An 18,270-nucleotide genomic window follows, 5' to 3' on the forward strand; every position below is an offset into this window, starting at 1 on the left:
ATCTGCCCGGGGAGTGTCCTAACCGGGAATCGAACCCAGATCTCAGCGTTGACAACGCTGTGGTTTAGCCACTGCACCACCAGGGACACTCTATTTAACTACTAAAACAGTGTTCTTTGATAATAATTGGTTTCTACAATAAAATAAGCTCTCTTCTAAAAACTGGTTATCCTATTATACAAGCAATTCTGTTTTTTTGTGAGTTTCCATTCCTGATATGAAAATGGAGGGCTCCTTTTCCAATAAGCCTTCCTTGCTGTGCATTGACAATACACAACTGTCATTAGCAACAGCATGCTTGATTACAATAGCATCTTTTGTTTCCTATCCCTCTATAAATAAAAAGTAGCCTGGTCTTTTTTAATGCTTTTCGTAAACAACTTTATCCTGGTCAATCCCCCCTCCAAGCTAGAGCTGCTGAACTAATATGAATGCAATAGCTGCTTACACTTAGAGCTGAAATCAAGTTAGCCAGCTTTTTAGAAAGCCCACTCATTAAATTTTGCAAAGATTTGAGAGATTACCATCTTTGATTTAAAAATAGGTGCCTAATCATCATTCCAACTGCCCTCTTGCCTGCAATATGACATACACTGAAAAAGACTCACTTCCACCTTCTTTTTCTTCTAATGAGGTAAAGCAGGAGAGATTCCACAGTTTCCAGTTTATTTTCTATTTGAATGTAGCATTATTAATGAGTTAGCCAGACCAGCTTTGCCTTTGCAAAGTCAAATATTAGAGCCTAAAAAGGCTATTGCAAACAAACTTGCAAGCTTCTTTTCATCCCACTTCTCCCTATAACTAGATTTGTCACCCTTCTCCCCACATCTTTTACATGTGTCCAAAGTGCTAGTGCTGAAACTGGTAGCATTGAGCAGGCCAACAGCTGGACACACACAGTGATTTTCTATTCTGCATTTCAAAGAGGAGCTGTGGGAGTTATGCTGACTTGGAGCTACTTTTATGCTTTCTCAATACAATCTAAAAATAGATTTTGAGGGGCAGACTGACATAGAGAGTCTGAGTTAGACTGATGGCAGGTCACAACAACCTAAATCTCACACCTAAATCTTGTTTAAGGTCATTGTGCTGTAAATCCAGGTCTGTCTCAACCCTCCTATAACAGACTACCCTTCATATCTAATACGAAGGCACCTGTGAATGCGTTCTTAAAGGAAAATATTATGGCTTTCCAGTTTAATTTCTAGCTTCAGTAAAAGTCTTTCTGCAGCATTTTAGAATCTCCATAGGCCTAGAACAGGCTCAGGAGTATTCTCTGTCAAAATTGTAGGTGTTTGATAATCTCTGAATTAAACAAAGGAAATATGTGAGGGAATAAACTACAAATTTAAGAGTCTCTATCCCAAAATAGGAAGTACCAAATAATTTAATACATACAATGTAACTGCAGCATTGTTTATTAGGAGAATTTAGAAGTCCCTTCTTTGTACAGCATGAATCGGAAATTCTATTCCAAATCCGTCATGCATTTTTTAAAGAATGTTCATGAGTCAAAGCTGGGGACAGATCTAATATAAAGAGCAACAAAGAGAAAAATACAGACATTTTTGAAATCGTTACCAGTTGGATTAAGAATTTAGTAATTTAAATATATTATGTTTTACATGTTCTTTTTAAGATTAATTTCTCATTTTTCTAGAGATGAAAAGGCCACTGTAGAATCTTACAAATGCCCATGTACTTCAGCTCCCATTTTCAGAAATCTGTACACACAACTGTTCAAAACAAGTCATGCAGTGATCACTTGTCATATCACATCAACAGTCATGCCTCAACATATGAGTCTGAAAAATCTCAAGTAACACTATCTCTTCCCTTTAAACTGTGACTTTGGAAGTACACATGCATAGAGCTGTCATATTTCTGCAGGTGAGCCTACAACTTGAAAGATTCCAATATTGCCAAATTTCTTGAAGGTGTCACCGAATTTACCAAACAGATACATATCAGCTGTACAATTTATCAAGTTTCTTCTCAGAAATCCTGGGCATGCCCTAAGTATAAAAAAATATGAGATCTACTGTATAAGCCTTGGAGACTGCAATGTTGGCACAAGTCTAGCACTTTCTGCCCAACATACTGTTCATGGACATTACACATGATCCACACTTCTAATTTGGACATGAGGTAACTTTATATAGAGCTACTTTGTTGGTATTAACAGTTGGCAGCAGGAAAGTACGGAGAGACACAGAAAACTCCCCAAAACTGTGTCAAGAGAACTTCCAGTAAAGAAGGCGAATGTACTCTGGAAAATTCGGATGTTTCGTAACATAACTTCAGCCAATCTGAGCTGTGAGAACAATCTAACCACAGCTGTGTAGAGACTCCTTTAGGCTCATTTAGTCAGATTTTGGAGCACAAACATAACATACTCAAAAAGCTGTCTGCTTTTCTAATGATATGGGATGTGTTCGTCTACCTAAACCTCACTGATTTGGAGATAACCAGAGTGCCAAGGAAGTTCTCATTCTGTTGTACTGTTGCCTCATCTACAGTGTCTAAGACATAGGCACAGAAAGAGAAAATAAAGGTATTTCCTTCTTTATGAACACACATTGCCTGAAAGGTCAGATTTGGTGCCACAGTATCGGATAAAGACAGAAATTTAAAAATACTTGGACCGAGGTGTGAAATATGGAAGGATGCACACAGATTCTGGGAAAATCACTTATTGTTCTTCTTTGGTGAACTGGAAATCGGAAAGCAAATTGTGAGAAAAATTCCATGGTTAACTTAAAAATCTAAGTTATCATCTACTATGTTTTATAATCACTAATGAATAATTATAAAAATAATGGTAATCCATAAGTTTATAGCTATCTTATTACTTTCATAGATTTGTTTGTATTTTTCAGCCTCCTGTCCAGTATGTATATGCAAGTAGATAATTGCGGGCCCGTCAAAAAGTCTCTCTATACCACAAATGTCTAAATTTGTGTCACTCTTCTCAAGTGCCTCTTCTAATTCACATGCCTCATATCTCACGTATACTTTTTTCCCTGAAAATAATATGCAGGCTGAAGTAATTTTCAAAACTGTAAAATTTGTAAAGAAAATAGATTTTTTTTATTTTCTACCTAGCACTCCTCTTAACTCAATACCAATTCACCGGGCTTATGAAATATATCACAAGAAGGATTAGAATGAGATGAAGAAAAAGCTTATTATGACACAATAGTCTGTAAGGTTTATGGAGAGCACACAACAGAGTATGCAAAATAAACAGACTGGTATCAGTCGTAAAGCAAAAGGTAAGACTGAATTTCAATATATAAAAGTTTCAATATATAAAAGGATGGACTGAAGTAAGGAAAATGAGGTAAATGTGAACATAAAAGAACAAGTGCATTGTACTTTTATGTCACTGGGAGAGAGTGGAGACTTTAACACTTTTGCTCTAGAAATTAGCATTGCCAGGGACCTTGACACTGCAGAAGCCACAAAGATAAATCAAACTGTTCTGCTTCAGATCTATCAATAAAGCAACCCGGTCAATCTATCAAAATATCTAGTAGCCATTGCACATACTGATGGTAAACATATCTGGATTAGATTTTCTGTCTTAGTTACTGCTCAACATTTCCTCAAACATAACACATAGAGTTTTCTTCTCAATGGAACTGGAGATAACTTCTGTTGAAGAATTCATCACAATGAAGCATATTCAAGTAGGCTTTTGAATGGCAGATTTACAAGGAAACACTTCTCCAAGATAATCTATTTCTCAGAAACATTTGACAAAATTACTATTCCATAAAACTGCAAGACACTGTGTAATTTACATATGATGACAATTTTTCTTTTTTCCAGCTACAAAACACTTCTACATGTATTTTAATGCATTCTACACATACAAATTACTTAGCTTTGTATTGAGCAAGAATAATAGAGAGCCTCTCCATTAAACAATTTGGCCCTATGTTATGGAGTTTTTAAACAAAAAATTAACAAAATGTATTTTCTTAATAACAGTGATTTAATATCAATTTAGTTACCAAAACCAGATATTTTCAAAGATTTTTTTTCTGAATGCAAATCCAAAAAGCTTTCAGAAAAGCTGTAAAATCAGAGTAAATGGGAAATTCATAGTGAAAAAAAAAAGATTGTAAAAATCAATAATAAAGAATTTCAATTTTTTGGCATGAGTACTTCAGGGACATGTAGGATAATGGCATGTCTTTCAACTTTATATTCTTCAAAGGGGGTACATCCAGGTTCTAAAATTTCTTCTTTCATTTATCCCTAGTCTCTGTTTCTGTGACAACAGACCTTAAGAACAGCGAATCATTACTCAGTTATGTTCCTTCATATGGTTTTCATTGGAATGAATTGAAATATGCCAATCTAAACTTGCTGAGCATCTGGCACAGCAGCTGACTGAATTTCAGTCAGTTTAAAGCTTAAAACTGCTGCATTTACCAAATTTGTATCAAAGGTTTTAAAGCAGATGTTTTCTGAAAACCAATCACACAGTTTAAAATGGAGACAAATTCATTCACACTCAATATACTACAATAAAAAAATCTAAAAATTAGCAATAATCTAGTGAATTGGGGATATCAAAGTTCCTCTTTCAGTGTTTGCTTTTTTAATCACTAATTGACTTTTCTTTTTTTTAAAGTACACATGCATATTGTTATTTCAAGTTTTATAACTACAAAAAGAAAGCCCTCCCATTATGAATCTCCCAGAAGTATCCACATAATTTTGTTGCTGAAAAAATTTAGTATGTGAAATAAAGAAATTGTTCTCCAAGTTAAAAACTAATTTTTTTTCCAATCTGTACAAATGACGTTCTACTTGCATATATAGTATAGTATATTAGTTAGTATATTAGCATAGCCTTTTTCAGCTGAGATTTAAACTGAGAGAAAATAAAGTTCAAGTCAATTAGCTGCTGATGACTTTTTACATTTCATGTTTGAATCAGATTTCTCTCAGCCTACATCACATTCATGTCTTCTTCCAACCATTCCAGTCTTATCAGTGTCTCTCTTTCTTGTATTCTTTTATTTGTCCTTGTCTCACTTTGACTGCATGTCCCAACATAACAGATCAGTCCTCTACACCCTCTTGCACAAGGGGAGAAAATCTAAGTGATGTTCCAAACTGCTTTTATGCTTCCAGCACATAAATGTCTATTAATTCGTAATTACCCAAATCTATATTTTTATACCTAGAGACTCAAGTAATGAAAGCAATAATTATTATATAAGATGCTACTTACAGCTCCTTTTCACCTTTCTGCTTTTGTAATGATTTTTGTAAGTTGCCAATATTAAAAAAGACTTTTAAAGGTGAAGTACTATTGAAGTACTAATTAAGCTATTGTTTATAAAACGTACACAAAATACTGAATAGCTAAATACATATTCTAATGCAAAGTATTCCCCTTCACTAGAGAATGTCTTATTTTAAAATCATTTATATCCAGTAGCAATATCCACACATGTACATTTTCTAGACACATAATATAGATCTGAAATATAAAAATAGTGTAAGAGTGTAGCCTGCAGAGGAAACATCCAAACAAGTCACTCTGAAAGTTACACAAAAAATTATTTCCCATTTATTTCAAAATTTATCAAACTAAATTTTGTTTGCTTGTTCATGGAGGTACCTCATGACATACTATCCTTAAAAGTGTATCTTTGGTCTTCAAACACATCTTGCAACCCTACAAACACTTCCTATACATCAAACAGATACCACAAATGTTAACTCCAAGTATATTTATTAGTTTGTTGCAAAAAATGACAGTAGAGATTTTAAAACAATTAGGTCATCCTTACTGCTGGACTGTGTGGATAACTATTTCGTTGCCGTTTTATCTTTACACGCAACCATGGATGACTATATTGTATAGGTTATTTTCTATATTGTCATATCATAATGATTTTGAATATATTGAATATTATATATTCAATATGTAATGACATTGAATTTAACATATATGGAAAAACAATATATTCAGTCTTTACTTGGGAGGGTAAATAAATATAGATGGAAGAACTGCAGCAAACATTTACAAATTGAAACATCATCTTCCCCAAAATATAATTGCATTTTTGAGTCAGATACAGATTTTGAGTATAACATCACTGAAAGCACTTATATGTTGCCTAGACTGCTTTTTCCCTGAATTTTCTTAAAGTCAAAAAGAGAAATGCTATCAAATGCTTTTCTGAGCAGTGTTTGCTGCAGTACATGTGAAACTGAATACATGCTGGTACTGCCATGATGTGTTCCGTCGTAGGTGCTGAGCAAATAACTTCAGTGGAACTCTGTTTGGGGTTTTTTTCGAATATTTAAGTCTCTGCTTCTCTATGTTGACAATTATTTCCCCATATGAAATATTTTTCATTAAATAGTATATTGTCCAGAGACTCTTTGAAAGTATACTTTTTTCTCCGTTACGTGTGTAAGATTCAAACATTAGAGGGAGTATTTTGTTCCAGGTCTATCTAAAAGAACTTAGCAGAACATGCACATTCCAATTTAAAACCAAAAACAGAAACAACATCAAAAAAATCACAGTAATTACCACTTCCAAAAGTTTTTCCAAAAGGATGACTTCCCGAAGTCATCCTAGTAATGTTTTATTGAACTTAGGTAAGATTCATCTTATCTATCTTGAAAATTACAGTGGAGACTTCTACCTAGTAACTAGCATTTACTTGGGTATTTTGAGCAAACCTGTAGTCAGTGCTTCATCTAGTGAACCTGTTGAGAGACGTCATTCTCTCACAGAGTTGGTCAGCAAGCCGGAGGGTCTAAATCATGGCTGAGGATTCCTTTAGAAGGTAGAGCTTCTGAACTGTAAGGGCAGACAACCTGAGCATTGAAGCCTTTTCCTAGATGAAGCCAGAAGTCTTTCCGCTAAGACCCAAATGAGGATGTCATTTTAAGGCATGTGTTTAAAAGGTTTACATTTTTCTAGTCACATGCCTAGGTACATCTTTCACTGTAGCTGAAATAAACTAATAATAAAATTTATCCATAAACTGACATTTATTTACAAAGACTTCTATTTTTTAAGATACTCCTATCAAAATATTTGATAGTGTTAGCAGCAAAACTTTTAGAATCTGAGGAATAAATCATAAAGAAGGTTAAAGCAAAAAGAATTAAGAAAGATTTCCCATACAATACACATCAATATAATTATAAAATGGAAAGGAAGTTACTTAAATAGCAACAAAAAAAAGCTTACTGAAATGTCTTTTAAAATCTATATATAAGTATTAAGTATTTTCTATTTTGTCTTTTACTATCCTTTAGAATATAAAACTAGGTCAAATAAAAAAAAAATAGAAATATTATTACCTGAGAATTATCTTCTGCATTTTGATTCATATCCACATTATTGTCACTTTCATTTTCATCACTTTCAGTAACAGAAGTGAGACGGGATACAAAATGAAATCCTTTTGTGATGGTAGACCGTGGAAAGCGGCTGAATAATAAAAGAAAACTCTGATGCTTGAATCTATACATTTTCTTTCAGACTACAATTTTCATAACTACTATTCTTAATGGAATTCTGTCAAAATAGTTTGTATCTCCTTTATTTTGAGAGCTTCATAGGGCAGTACAGAATCTATACAGTCATATATTCCTTGTCATTACTGGCTTGGCACTACACACATATTTGGCTAGAAAGATCTTTTAACTAACCCTCATAAAAGCAAAACCCAAGTCAGCTGTTGAAAACGAGATGATAACGCCAGAACTGAATAAATTACAATGGCCTCTAGACAAGAAAAAACTACTACTTGAATGAAGATTTGGCAAAAAAATAGAAAAAAATGTTTTGTGTCATAATACTTTTTGTCTTTTCTCTCATATTGGGTCTCCATAGCTACCAGACAGCTGATACACACTATAACCAAGGAAACCTGTGCAGCCCTATTCTGGTTGGAGTAAAAAAAACGTCTGTTGCTGACTTCACTAAAGGCACAAATAAAAACTGATGGAATAAATAAGTCTTTATTTGTAAAGGGAACTAGGAGAGTAAGATCAAAACAATGTTGCACACACACCAATTACACTTAAATATGTAACTGTGTGATTATAGCAATAAATAAAAAATTGAAATATAAGCATGTGTTATCTAGCCCTCTTCTTAAGGACTGAGATAATGAAATATCAAGTTTTTTGCAGTAACAGTCACAAATATCTTGCCTTTGAGTGTTTCAAAATATTATATTAGAATAAAAGGAAGGGACTAAAAACTTTCAGTCCCAGTTGTGTATCTAAGTCCCTTATCTTATTTGGACAGCTATATTACTTTAATGAAATGCTAATACCTGCTATATATTTTTGGCTACTACCTGTTAATTAAAGCACAAAAGATTACATTAGCTGATTGTCATAGAAGCTTAGAACATTAAATAAACTGTGAATAAATAAAATTTGCAAAATGAGGTAATTTGACCATGAAGCAATCTATCAATTATGGAAAAACTGTATAAAATATGTTAACATGCAAATACTTCAACATGGTAATTATTAATCTCTCATTCTTTTGATAGTTTATTAATGGATATTGCTTAGAGCATTATTATGTATTTTTACTCCTACTGTTTGAAAACAAACAGTAAGTAATATAAGTATTTTTAACCAATAAAATGCAACTGTATCAGTAAAACAATTAAATTCCCAGAATATTCCAAGATCACTTCTTCCATGGACAAATACTGCTGTTCAAAATGAATTTAAAAAATCCAACTGGTTTATTATCAATCCACCCAATTATGATGATCAAAATGCAGAACTTGTGACATACGTCATTTAGTCAGTTTACATAGAGATGTACTTAATAAAAGGTGTACACACCCTAAAAAAATATACACATCTCCAACAATTTATAACCTGTTCTTGGACTCATTCTGAAGAAATATCCTCTAAAATGACATAAACCTTGTTGTGTAGACTTGGTAAATGATACAGAATCACAGAATATGCTGAGTTTTAAGGGACCCACAAGGATCAATGAGTCCAAATTTTAGCCCTACAAAGGACCATCCCCAAGAGTCATACCATGTGCCTGTCAGGCTTGGTGCTGAGGCCTCTTCCCTGGGGAGCCTGCTCCAATGCCCAACCACCCTCTGGGTGAAGAACTTTTTTCTAATCTCCAACCTAAACCTCCTCTGACACAACTTCAGGCCATTCCCTCAGGTCCCACCACTGGTCACCAAAGAGAAAAGATCAGTGCCTGCCCCTGCTCTTTCCCTCTCAAGGAAGTTGTAGACTGCCTTTGAGGGAGTCAACAGCTCCTTCAGGTTTTGTGTTTTCTGCAGACTTGTTTAGTATCCCTTCCAGTCCTGCGTCCAAGTCATTTATGAAGATGCTGAAGAGAATAGGGCCACAGGTTCCCTGTGGAAACCCACTAGTGACAAGTCAACAGTCTTATGTTACCCCATTCACTCATTCAATGCTTCAAGATAGGAGTTCAATCAGAATAAATGAGATAGGATTAACAATTCTAGAACTTGTCTACTGAATGATCCCATCATAAGCTGAAGCCTGACAGAAATGTACTGTGTAGTGGGTTATAGGGAAAAAAAGGCCATAATACTCTTAATGGTAATCTTTCTTTTCTTCTCAGGGAACAAGTATTACGTTGAATATTGAATACTGACTAGAAGCCATGTATACGCCAATTTCTGAAACTTCTTTAAGACACTGTGTAGAAAGACTCTGGTTTTCAAAGGTTTATAGGACTTTGAAACAGTTTTTAACATAAGGTATTTATACAAAGTTGTGTTTTGAGCATGAGCTTCTTCATCTGCACTCTCAGGCTTGTGCCAACAACCATAATGAACAGAGAACAGTCTCTTTTGTTCATAAACATTAATTGCTCTGCGCCAAACATGTAATGCCCATGAAGGTACTCACTGGCCAGTCAATTGTTATGTTCAAGAATTACATAAGACCAGTAGTTGGAGGAAAAATTTGGAACACATCAAAGAATATTTCTATTTCTGGTAGAAGTGATCTACTGAATATTCTACATCTTTGGGCCCACTGATTATAGAATCTCGCAAAGTGTACTTTGCCTGACAGTGCTCCCTGTTCTTCAATGCCAGAAGCCCTGAGAGGTGTGCATCTGCCTAGGGAATTGTCCGTATAAGTTGGAACCCACACCTCAAGTGGGTGCATGTCCACCTCCTGGATCTTTCTCACCTGTATGTATACTAGCAGATTGTAGAGAGCAGCAGTTAAAGCTTAGAGCACTCCAACTTGCATCTGCAAAAGGAGGTGCGTGCTGCACTCTCAAAGCAGAAGGTTGTGCTTGTAACCCCCAGTGCCAGGAGGGTGCACATAATTTCATAGTATGCCTCCACGTGCCAGATTAGAAATTCTTGGGATTAGCTACAGAAAAGTACTCTTAAGTGTGCAAGTGTTTATCAATGTTTTGTAACCATCTAGTTAGCATAGTAATTTATGCTGATATTGATCCTAAACGTACACTTCACTAGCAGCTGATTAATTACGTAACAGCAATAGAATGTGCTCTGTCCTGATGTGCTTCAGACATGATCTGAGTAGTTTTAACCTATGACACAAATAAAGATCAGCCAATTGCACTTTCACCATGAAATGGACTAATGATACAATGCTAATGCTGTAACTGCATTTAATACTTACGTGTCTGTTGGTATTCTGATAAAATTCAATTTGTAATTCAAAAATAGGCTAGCAATTTCAACATGTTCTTCAGGAGCTTTTACTTCAGGCTCTGTAAAAAAGCAACTTCTTAAATATATAAGAAATATTATTATTGTTATTGTTGTTATTATTATCATTATTTTATATATGACATAATTATTTTGACAAATAACTTCCAATGAGGATTTGTCACCCCTAAATTGTTCTCCAAGTATCATCAATGCACTTGAATGGAACAGAAGAACCAAGGGTGGCTCTAGGTGATGTACCATGAAAAAAAGAAATGTTTAACACTCTAATCCTCAGCCTGTAAAGCATTAAAAAGTGTACCTAACCTATATGTAAGGTTAGCCAGGGTAGCTCAGAACAACTAGGGCAGCATTTTTGCCTTTGCCAATTTCCTGGGTTTTATCCCAGCATACTTTACTAGCATGCCTGTAACACTTTCATATTCAAGCTATCGTATATCATGCATTTAATTTCATTATGCAGTATAGACAAACCCTAGCAAAAAAATTTACCCTAAAAAATGATGCAGCAGTACTAGTCACGTACTTTAAATTTTCAAAAGGTGTTCAGAACCTTTCCTGGCTCTGCATCAGAGAGCTTCTGTGTTGCTTTGATAACAATCTCTCCTAATTTTCTTCACTAGAGTGCTGTTTTCAACATAAATTGAGACATTTCTCAAAGCATTTAAGAAATATTGCTAAGAGGAGGTAATACAAAATTGGCAAAACTTAAATAAAAAAAGATTATAGTTCAGTTGAAATTAAGCTAATAGATGATAAGTATGGCCCTGAAAATGTTTATAGTAATTAAAATGTAATTACAAATTTATTTTGGAGGTTTTAGTAGACAAACCTTTGGGTTCAGATGTCAAAACAACTTCCTTCTTCTGACGGAAAATCTTCCAACCTGGAACTGGTGGTTCTTGTGGTGGTGCTTCCAGAGGACAGGATCTAGTTCTAGTGATGAGGACAGGATGGCTGTGTATGTGGGAAAGCCCATATTGCCTCATCTTCTCTGAAGAATCAGACTATGAAACATGGAAAGATAATCTGAGTGGGGCCAGATCTCCTTTCTCACCATATCTGCCTAACAAAAAAGAGCAGTATGCACACAAAAGCATCCAACACCTTCAATAACAAATGAAACAAAAATAGGTACCTGAACAGACTATCCAAAAACATTCTAATTAGAATTTGATATTCAGCAGAAAAAGTATACTTGGAAATGCTTACATGTATTTTACTTTTCATAATAGATTTTTCAGTTGCTACAGAAAACATAAAAATGAAGAGAACAAATATGTAAAAAAGCAACAGGGACAACATGTTCCTTTAAATAAACATATTTAAAAATACTTTCTCTGAGGGAAAAAGTCCTCACTTCAAGCTGAATTTATAAAGTGGCAGAATTCTAAAATCAATTGGTCCTTTAGATAACTTGTGAAATCTCCATAATTTAATATTGCTTTGAACCAACACATAATTAAAGTTAAGCTTTTTATCTGCTGGGTTATTTATAAAACATTAAAGACACTCCAGTTGACCTGTATACCAAAGCCCTAGTAACACACTTAAGAGCAGTTCTAAATGTAGACATGGAGTGGTGCTCTTCCCATTAAAATAACAATGGTCCGGGACTTAAGGTTTGTTAGAACTGAAAGTTCTCTTACAAGATTTGTACACCCTTCTTATTTTAAAAACACACCTTCCTTTACACACTAAATAAATCACCAATAACTTATTTCTTTAATATGCTCATCAAGTCCCTGTTTCTACTTATTGTCAAATGTTCCTGAGGTTCTGTATTTATGAACTCTACAGAGAAGAATGTAGTTGTGGTTGTCAGTTATTTGAAGAGTAGGGAACGAAATTAAAAATGCCAGTTAAAATATCCAAGACTAGAAAGGATTTTGAAGAAGACCAATTAGGAGCTATAAAAGAGAACTTGTTAGCTCCTGAGTACATGACAGACTTGTATGACTCAATCACTGATTTTTTTTTTTTCATTTTATTTGAGCAAAAACTCAAACCACAACAATCCAAGGACATCCACACCAGAAGGCAAAGCTAAAAGGGATACTGCAAAAATTCTGGCGGGAAGTTCTAGCACAGCTGCAGTCAATGACAAATTTTTTTCCAAATTTAGGGAGCAACTCTTATCCCAGTGAATCCATTCTTCCAACTGTATTTCTATCAGTGTAGTAAGTCTCCACTCCCAAATAAAACTTGGAATGGGCTTTTTTTAAACTCATAAGAAATCAACAACTTTCTATATTTAATTTCTGACAAATTCCATTTTTTCTCAGTCTTTACTAAAATACTTGTTTAGATATATAGATGCATCTGCCTCGTGCTATTTGGTCTGCCATGCTCCTTTTCCAGGAATCTCTAAATCCCGATGGACTGTGGTCAACTTAAGGTGTTAGGTGGTAGGAAACATATAACCCTATGTCACCATTTACACTTTGCTTTTTGATGACTAGTATTACTTATTTTTAGGTCTCAGTATTGACTGAGATCTTAAAATAAATTAAAATAAAATCACAGATAACAAGCTAATCTTGAAAATAGCATAAAACACATAGCACAATTTTAAAAAATAAAATAGTTCAAGAATCAGGAGCAGTAAAACATAATACATGCAAACCATTTCTGGAAATTTCTTTATTCAGTGAAGCCTATTAGTTTTCTAAGATGGTAGCTCAAATTTTAATGATCTAATTATGATAAATAGGATTTAAATGTGAAAAAAAAGGAAATTTAATCAATAATCTGCTCAAGAAAGCCTACTCTGGCATTATAAGTAGCCTTCTGAGGAGCATGAGTGACTAAGTAGAAATTTAAGCACTGTTTTTACCCCAGCTGCACTAAGTGCTACATTTTCTCCAGCTCCTTTCACCAGCTACAACACTAATGATAGAAATTGAATTAAACACGGTATATCTCATAGAACAACAAACAACATATTAGAAAACATATATCAGAGAAGTCATTATTTTTGGAGCCTAAAAAAAAAAATAAAAATTCATGTTTTTCAAGTAGCCCTTAAAATAATTAGACAATTAGACTTTCCATTCAGAAGTATCTCATCATGATGCATTTTCTAGTCCACAACTAGTCTCTCCCAGGAGACTTGAGCTTCTGGGATCCAGAGGAAAGGGAAGGAAAATAGTAAAAAAATGAGTAGATTTTGGCAGGAAAGTACATGTTTAGAATACAGAAGTACTGAAATATAAATTTAATTGATAGTAATCACTAGTAACTGTTTCACTGTGCTAATTGTATTCTTTTTGTTACAACATAGTTGACACAAAATGGAACACAATGATAATAAAATAAGGAATGCTTTCTTGTCCTATAGCACAGAATCTTACCATCTGTTTTAATGAAAAAAAATCCTCTTCAAACAAATGAAGTGGTATACAGCCAGCATACACGACCATTTCTGGCTGGGTTGGCACAGAAGATTCTACACAGAAAACATTAAAATACTTTAGAATAAGATAAACAGTAAAAAAATGTAGGTATACCTCACCCTAAATTATTATGTTTTCTCTGCCTTATTTTTATCTTTCTTTTCTTTGTCTGACTCTGTTACTTCATTCAAGAGCAGAGCCCATTGTAAAGTACTTGAAAAAGAAGCCACGGATGGAAAAAAACACTTCATTTTAATCCCTACTTATTTAAATAATCACAACCTTTGCATATTTCACTTATTTTACATAAATTAATAACGGAAAATACAACTTAGAATTACAACAGATAAGAGGTAGTTTTCAACATTGTTCTTTTGTTTTGTCTCAAATTTTATAAACAGTAGATACTAGCATACAGAAAACAATACACATCATCTGGATAGAGGAAGACAAAACATCCTGATTGGTGAGTACACATTAAAGGCTTCTCACCAGTGAAGGCAAAATCTGACCTTGCCAAAAAGGGATCCAAAGGCAGAGGTCTGGCCACTCCTGACAATGGATATGAAGATTGAGATTAGTAGTTTGAGAAACAGAGTGCCTGTAAACCAGGGCTACTGCTCTCACTTCTGTCAAGGAGATGAAAAACTGGAGATAATGATGGCTGCTTCAGAAAGTGTGAGGGGGTGAACCCATACTTCTTAATGCACACACCTCACAGGAGGTTGTTTTCCTGTAATTCTGCGACAGGCAAGGCATAATAGGAGGGGCACATTCATTTTGTTACGCCTAAAAATCTATTGTACTAGGCAATCACATGATCATCTCATACCCCCTCTGTGAGAGAAGCCATCGTTAATTTCTGAATGATGAAGAGAAGTCAAGGCTGCCTGACAGTCAGTTCACTTACACTGAATGGAAATTAGAAGTCTACAACATATAATACTTGAAATATAGTCATCTAAGGAAAAACTTGTGAAGACAGGATTTCAGTACACAGGATGTGACACCTGTTTTTCATCAGAATGTTTTCTTAGGAAATATTTCTTCACAGAAAGGGTTGTTAATCTTTGGGACAGGCTACCCAGGGAAGTGGTTGAACCACCATCCCTGGAGGTATTTAAAAGATGTGTAGGGACATGGTTTAGTGGTGGCCTTGGCAGTACAGATTAACAGTTGGACTCAATAATCTTAGTCTTTTCCAAACTAAACGATTCTATGATTCTATCCTCATTTAACACTCCAGTAAAATGATCCATGTCTGTCATTGTTCCCTTCAGCTTCACTTCAAATATAGGATAATTGCTTCCTATGTTTACTAAATACTCAACTGGAAGCTGTTCTAAGAATAGGTAGGTATCTTCTGTGAAATGAAATAAAACAATGCTATCTGCATATAAAGGAAAAAAAGGAAAAGGATAAACAGGCAAGGAGCTGGAAAATACAATTTATCAGACTTAAAATCTATTTAATTAGAAGGCATGCTACTTTTTATTCTCAAAGAAATGACATACACTTGTATCTTAAACATTCTTTCAGAAATTCCATAACCCAGTTAAATATAAGCTGAAGGTAAGTTGGGGTTACTTTCCAGTGAATTCTTAGTATTTCTCACTGCATGCTTGTGATTCCCATGTCAACTACAGCTCTTGTGCTAGTTGAAGGTTTCAATTTATTCAAAAGGAAGGTTATATTTTAGCTTTAATCTCAGTCCCTACTGACATATCTGATCTGTTAGCAACACAGCGATAGAAGCTATGGTGTCCTACACGTAACAGAACAGTATGTGCCACAAGGCATACCATTCTCATTGCTCGTGAAGAGTATTTCCCAAATAAAAGTATTTAATCAAATACCAGGTGGAATGTAAAGCTGTCATACTCAGTCTAGATGGGTTGTGAAATAAAACGTCTGCAGGGCAGACAATAAACAGCAATGAACAAATTATTAGAGCATGCAAATGATTAACCAGGCTCATCTTATTCACTTAAACAATACTAGAAAGATTTAGTACATTATGCCAGTAGCCTTAAAAAATTATGTACTATTTGATCATTTTTCACCATACAAAAAATGAGGAGGATGTATGCAAATTATTTGTGTGCTGTTGATTAGTGTGAATTCAGCATCTGGGGAAACCAGTAAAAACTGATAGCCTTGATAAAATTGTATTATTAGATGAAAAATATCATATGGTACAGTAAAACATGTAGATTAAGCAAAGCCTATTATTTATATCCATCAGTGTGGATATAAGAATTCTGTGATGAATATGAAAAATATGAAATCCATGTAGCTGCTTATGTTTCACACTTGCAGCTTTGTAAATTCATTTACAGAGAGCGAGTACTACACAACTTGAACAAATTCTTCAGTCCTTTAGAGAAGAGAAAGTATCATTTGAATTGATCCACATAATATATATCTCCATACACTTAAAAAGAAAGGTCAGGAACTATAACTGTTGATTTTAATAGGTTCAAACTGTTTTTATTTTTTTGTCATATGCTTTGAAGACTTGCAAAGAATTTTGTCACTGAGTGTTTCTCTTTAATATTTATTTGCCAAGCAAGAGCTCATGGTGAAGTTTAACTTTCCAAGAAGTAATGAGGCCAGACAAAGGCCACAAAGATTATCTGAGGTCTGGAGCTTTTCTCCTATGAAGACAGGCTGAGAGTTGGTGTTGTTCAGCCTGGAGAAGGCTCCAAGAAGCTCTTAGAGCAGACTGTCCGTACTTAAGGGAGAGCCTACAAGAAAGCTGAAGAGAGACTCTTAACAGGGTATGGAATGATAGGACAAGGGGTGATTGCTTTAAAATGAAAGATAGTAGGTCTAGATTAGATGTAAGTAGGAAATTCTTTACTGTGAGGCACCGGAATAGGTTGCCCAGAGAAGCTGTAGATATCCTATCCCTGGAAGTGCTCCAGGCCAGATTGGATGGGGCTGTGAGCAATCTTGTCTAGTGGAAGGTGTCTCTGTCCATGGCAGGGGGGTCAGAAATAGATGATTTCTAAGGTCCCTTCCACTCAGTCCATTCTATGAAAACACTCAGTTGGCTTTCAATATCCTGAGCATCAGGCGTACAGCTCATATATTGACTTCGGTTGTGTTAGGCATGGATTGGCTTTGCCTGTTGGAAGGTATATTTTTAGTCTTCAGAAAAACAATCTATATGCTCTTCAGAATTGGCAAAAAAATCGTAAAATGATAATATGTATTTGAAAAAAATGAAAGAGAATATTGGGCTTCAATCCCTCTTATAAATGAAAACTCTTCTGAACACATAAAAGAAAAATTATAAGAACTTTAAAGTTATGTGATATGTATCTCATTGACTTGGATGATTAAGATTATAGATCTAGTTGTATGATTTCAAAAACTTTAAAGTATAATAACAATAATCTCTCAACACTTCTGTGACATAGAAAATACTAATATTTCTAATTACAAAACTGGTATCAAGGCACAATGAGAACTAGCAAAATACATGGTTGGTCTGTAGAACAAATTCCCAAATTCCTAGCTACTGTCCTCACGTAGAATAGTATTCCCTTTCCAGCAGATCAAAAATTGTCAGGAAACTCATTAGTTTAGAAACCTAAACAGAAAGCAGAGTGGTAATTCTTTATAGGAACAAGGGGACTAAGTAGCTCATATCGTATCATATAATCATAAAAGCTGTTTATGAAACAAGGGGACTCCCTAGGTATGAAAGGTTAGTTACTAAAAGGAAAAGTTGGTGAGTGAAAAAGAGCAGATTGTGCAATAAAACGGGCCAGTAGGAGGAATATTTGAATAGTCTGCAAAAGCTTCTCAAGCAGTGCCTAACTGATAAGCAACAGGACAAAAGTTGGTTGCCCTCAGGAAGAGTCCTGGCTGATCATGTGAAGAGCGTGTTTTTCTGCTGTATTCACACAACTGGATAAAGGGAGAAACAAGATCAATACTTCAAGGATCCTGCAACTCGTACTCTTGGTGTGAGAGTGCAGCAGGCATTGGTCTGAGTGTGCAAGTGAATCAGAACTGTGCATATTTGTATTGGATCTGGCTGGGGTTGAGCTAACTTTCATCAGATCAGCCCATATGATGCTGTGTTCTAGATCTGTGATCAAAACACTATTGATAATGCACCAATATGTCAGCTTTTG

At 34.8% G+C, this 18,270-nt stretch overlaps 1 protein-coding gene across 6 annotated transcripts in view; it reads right to left on the minus strand.

Annotated features, from left to right (window-relative positions):
• Positions 1-18,270, minus strand: part of ADGB (androglobin) — a 112,484-nt gene that overhangs the window by 57,968 nt on the left and 36,246 nt on the right. For all 6 annotated transcript variants that reach the window (XM_027887349.1, XM_027887345.1, XM_027887350.1 and 3 more), the window contains 4 exons: positions 14,081-14,175; positions 11,560-11,734; positions 10,678-10,768; positions 7,351-7,480 (listed from right to left, as the gene is read on the minus strand). In XM_027887349.1, coding sequence (XP_027743150.1) covers positions 7,351-7,480; positions 10,678-10,768; positions 11,560-11,734; positions 14,081-14,175 — 491 coding nt within the window. The remainder of the gene's footprint in view (positions 1-7,350; positions 7,481-10,677; positions 10,769-11,559; positions 11,735-14,080; positions 14,176-18,270) is intronic.

This window comes from Empidonax traillii, unplaced genomic scaffold (genome assembly GCF_003031625.1).
Source record: "Empidonax traillii isolate 1590-97213 ecotype Southwest subspecies unplaced genomic scaffold, ASM303162v1 scaffold207:size1520225, whole genome shotgun sequence".
Lineage (NCBI taxonomy): Eukaryota > Metazoa > Chordata > Aves > Passeriformes > Tyrannidae > Empidonax > Empidonax traillii.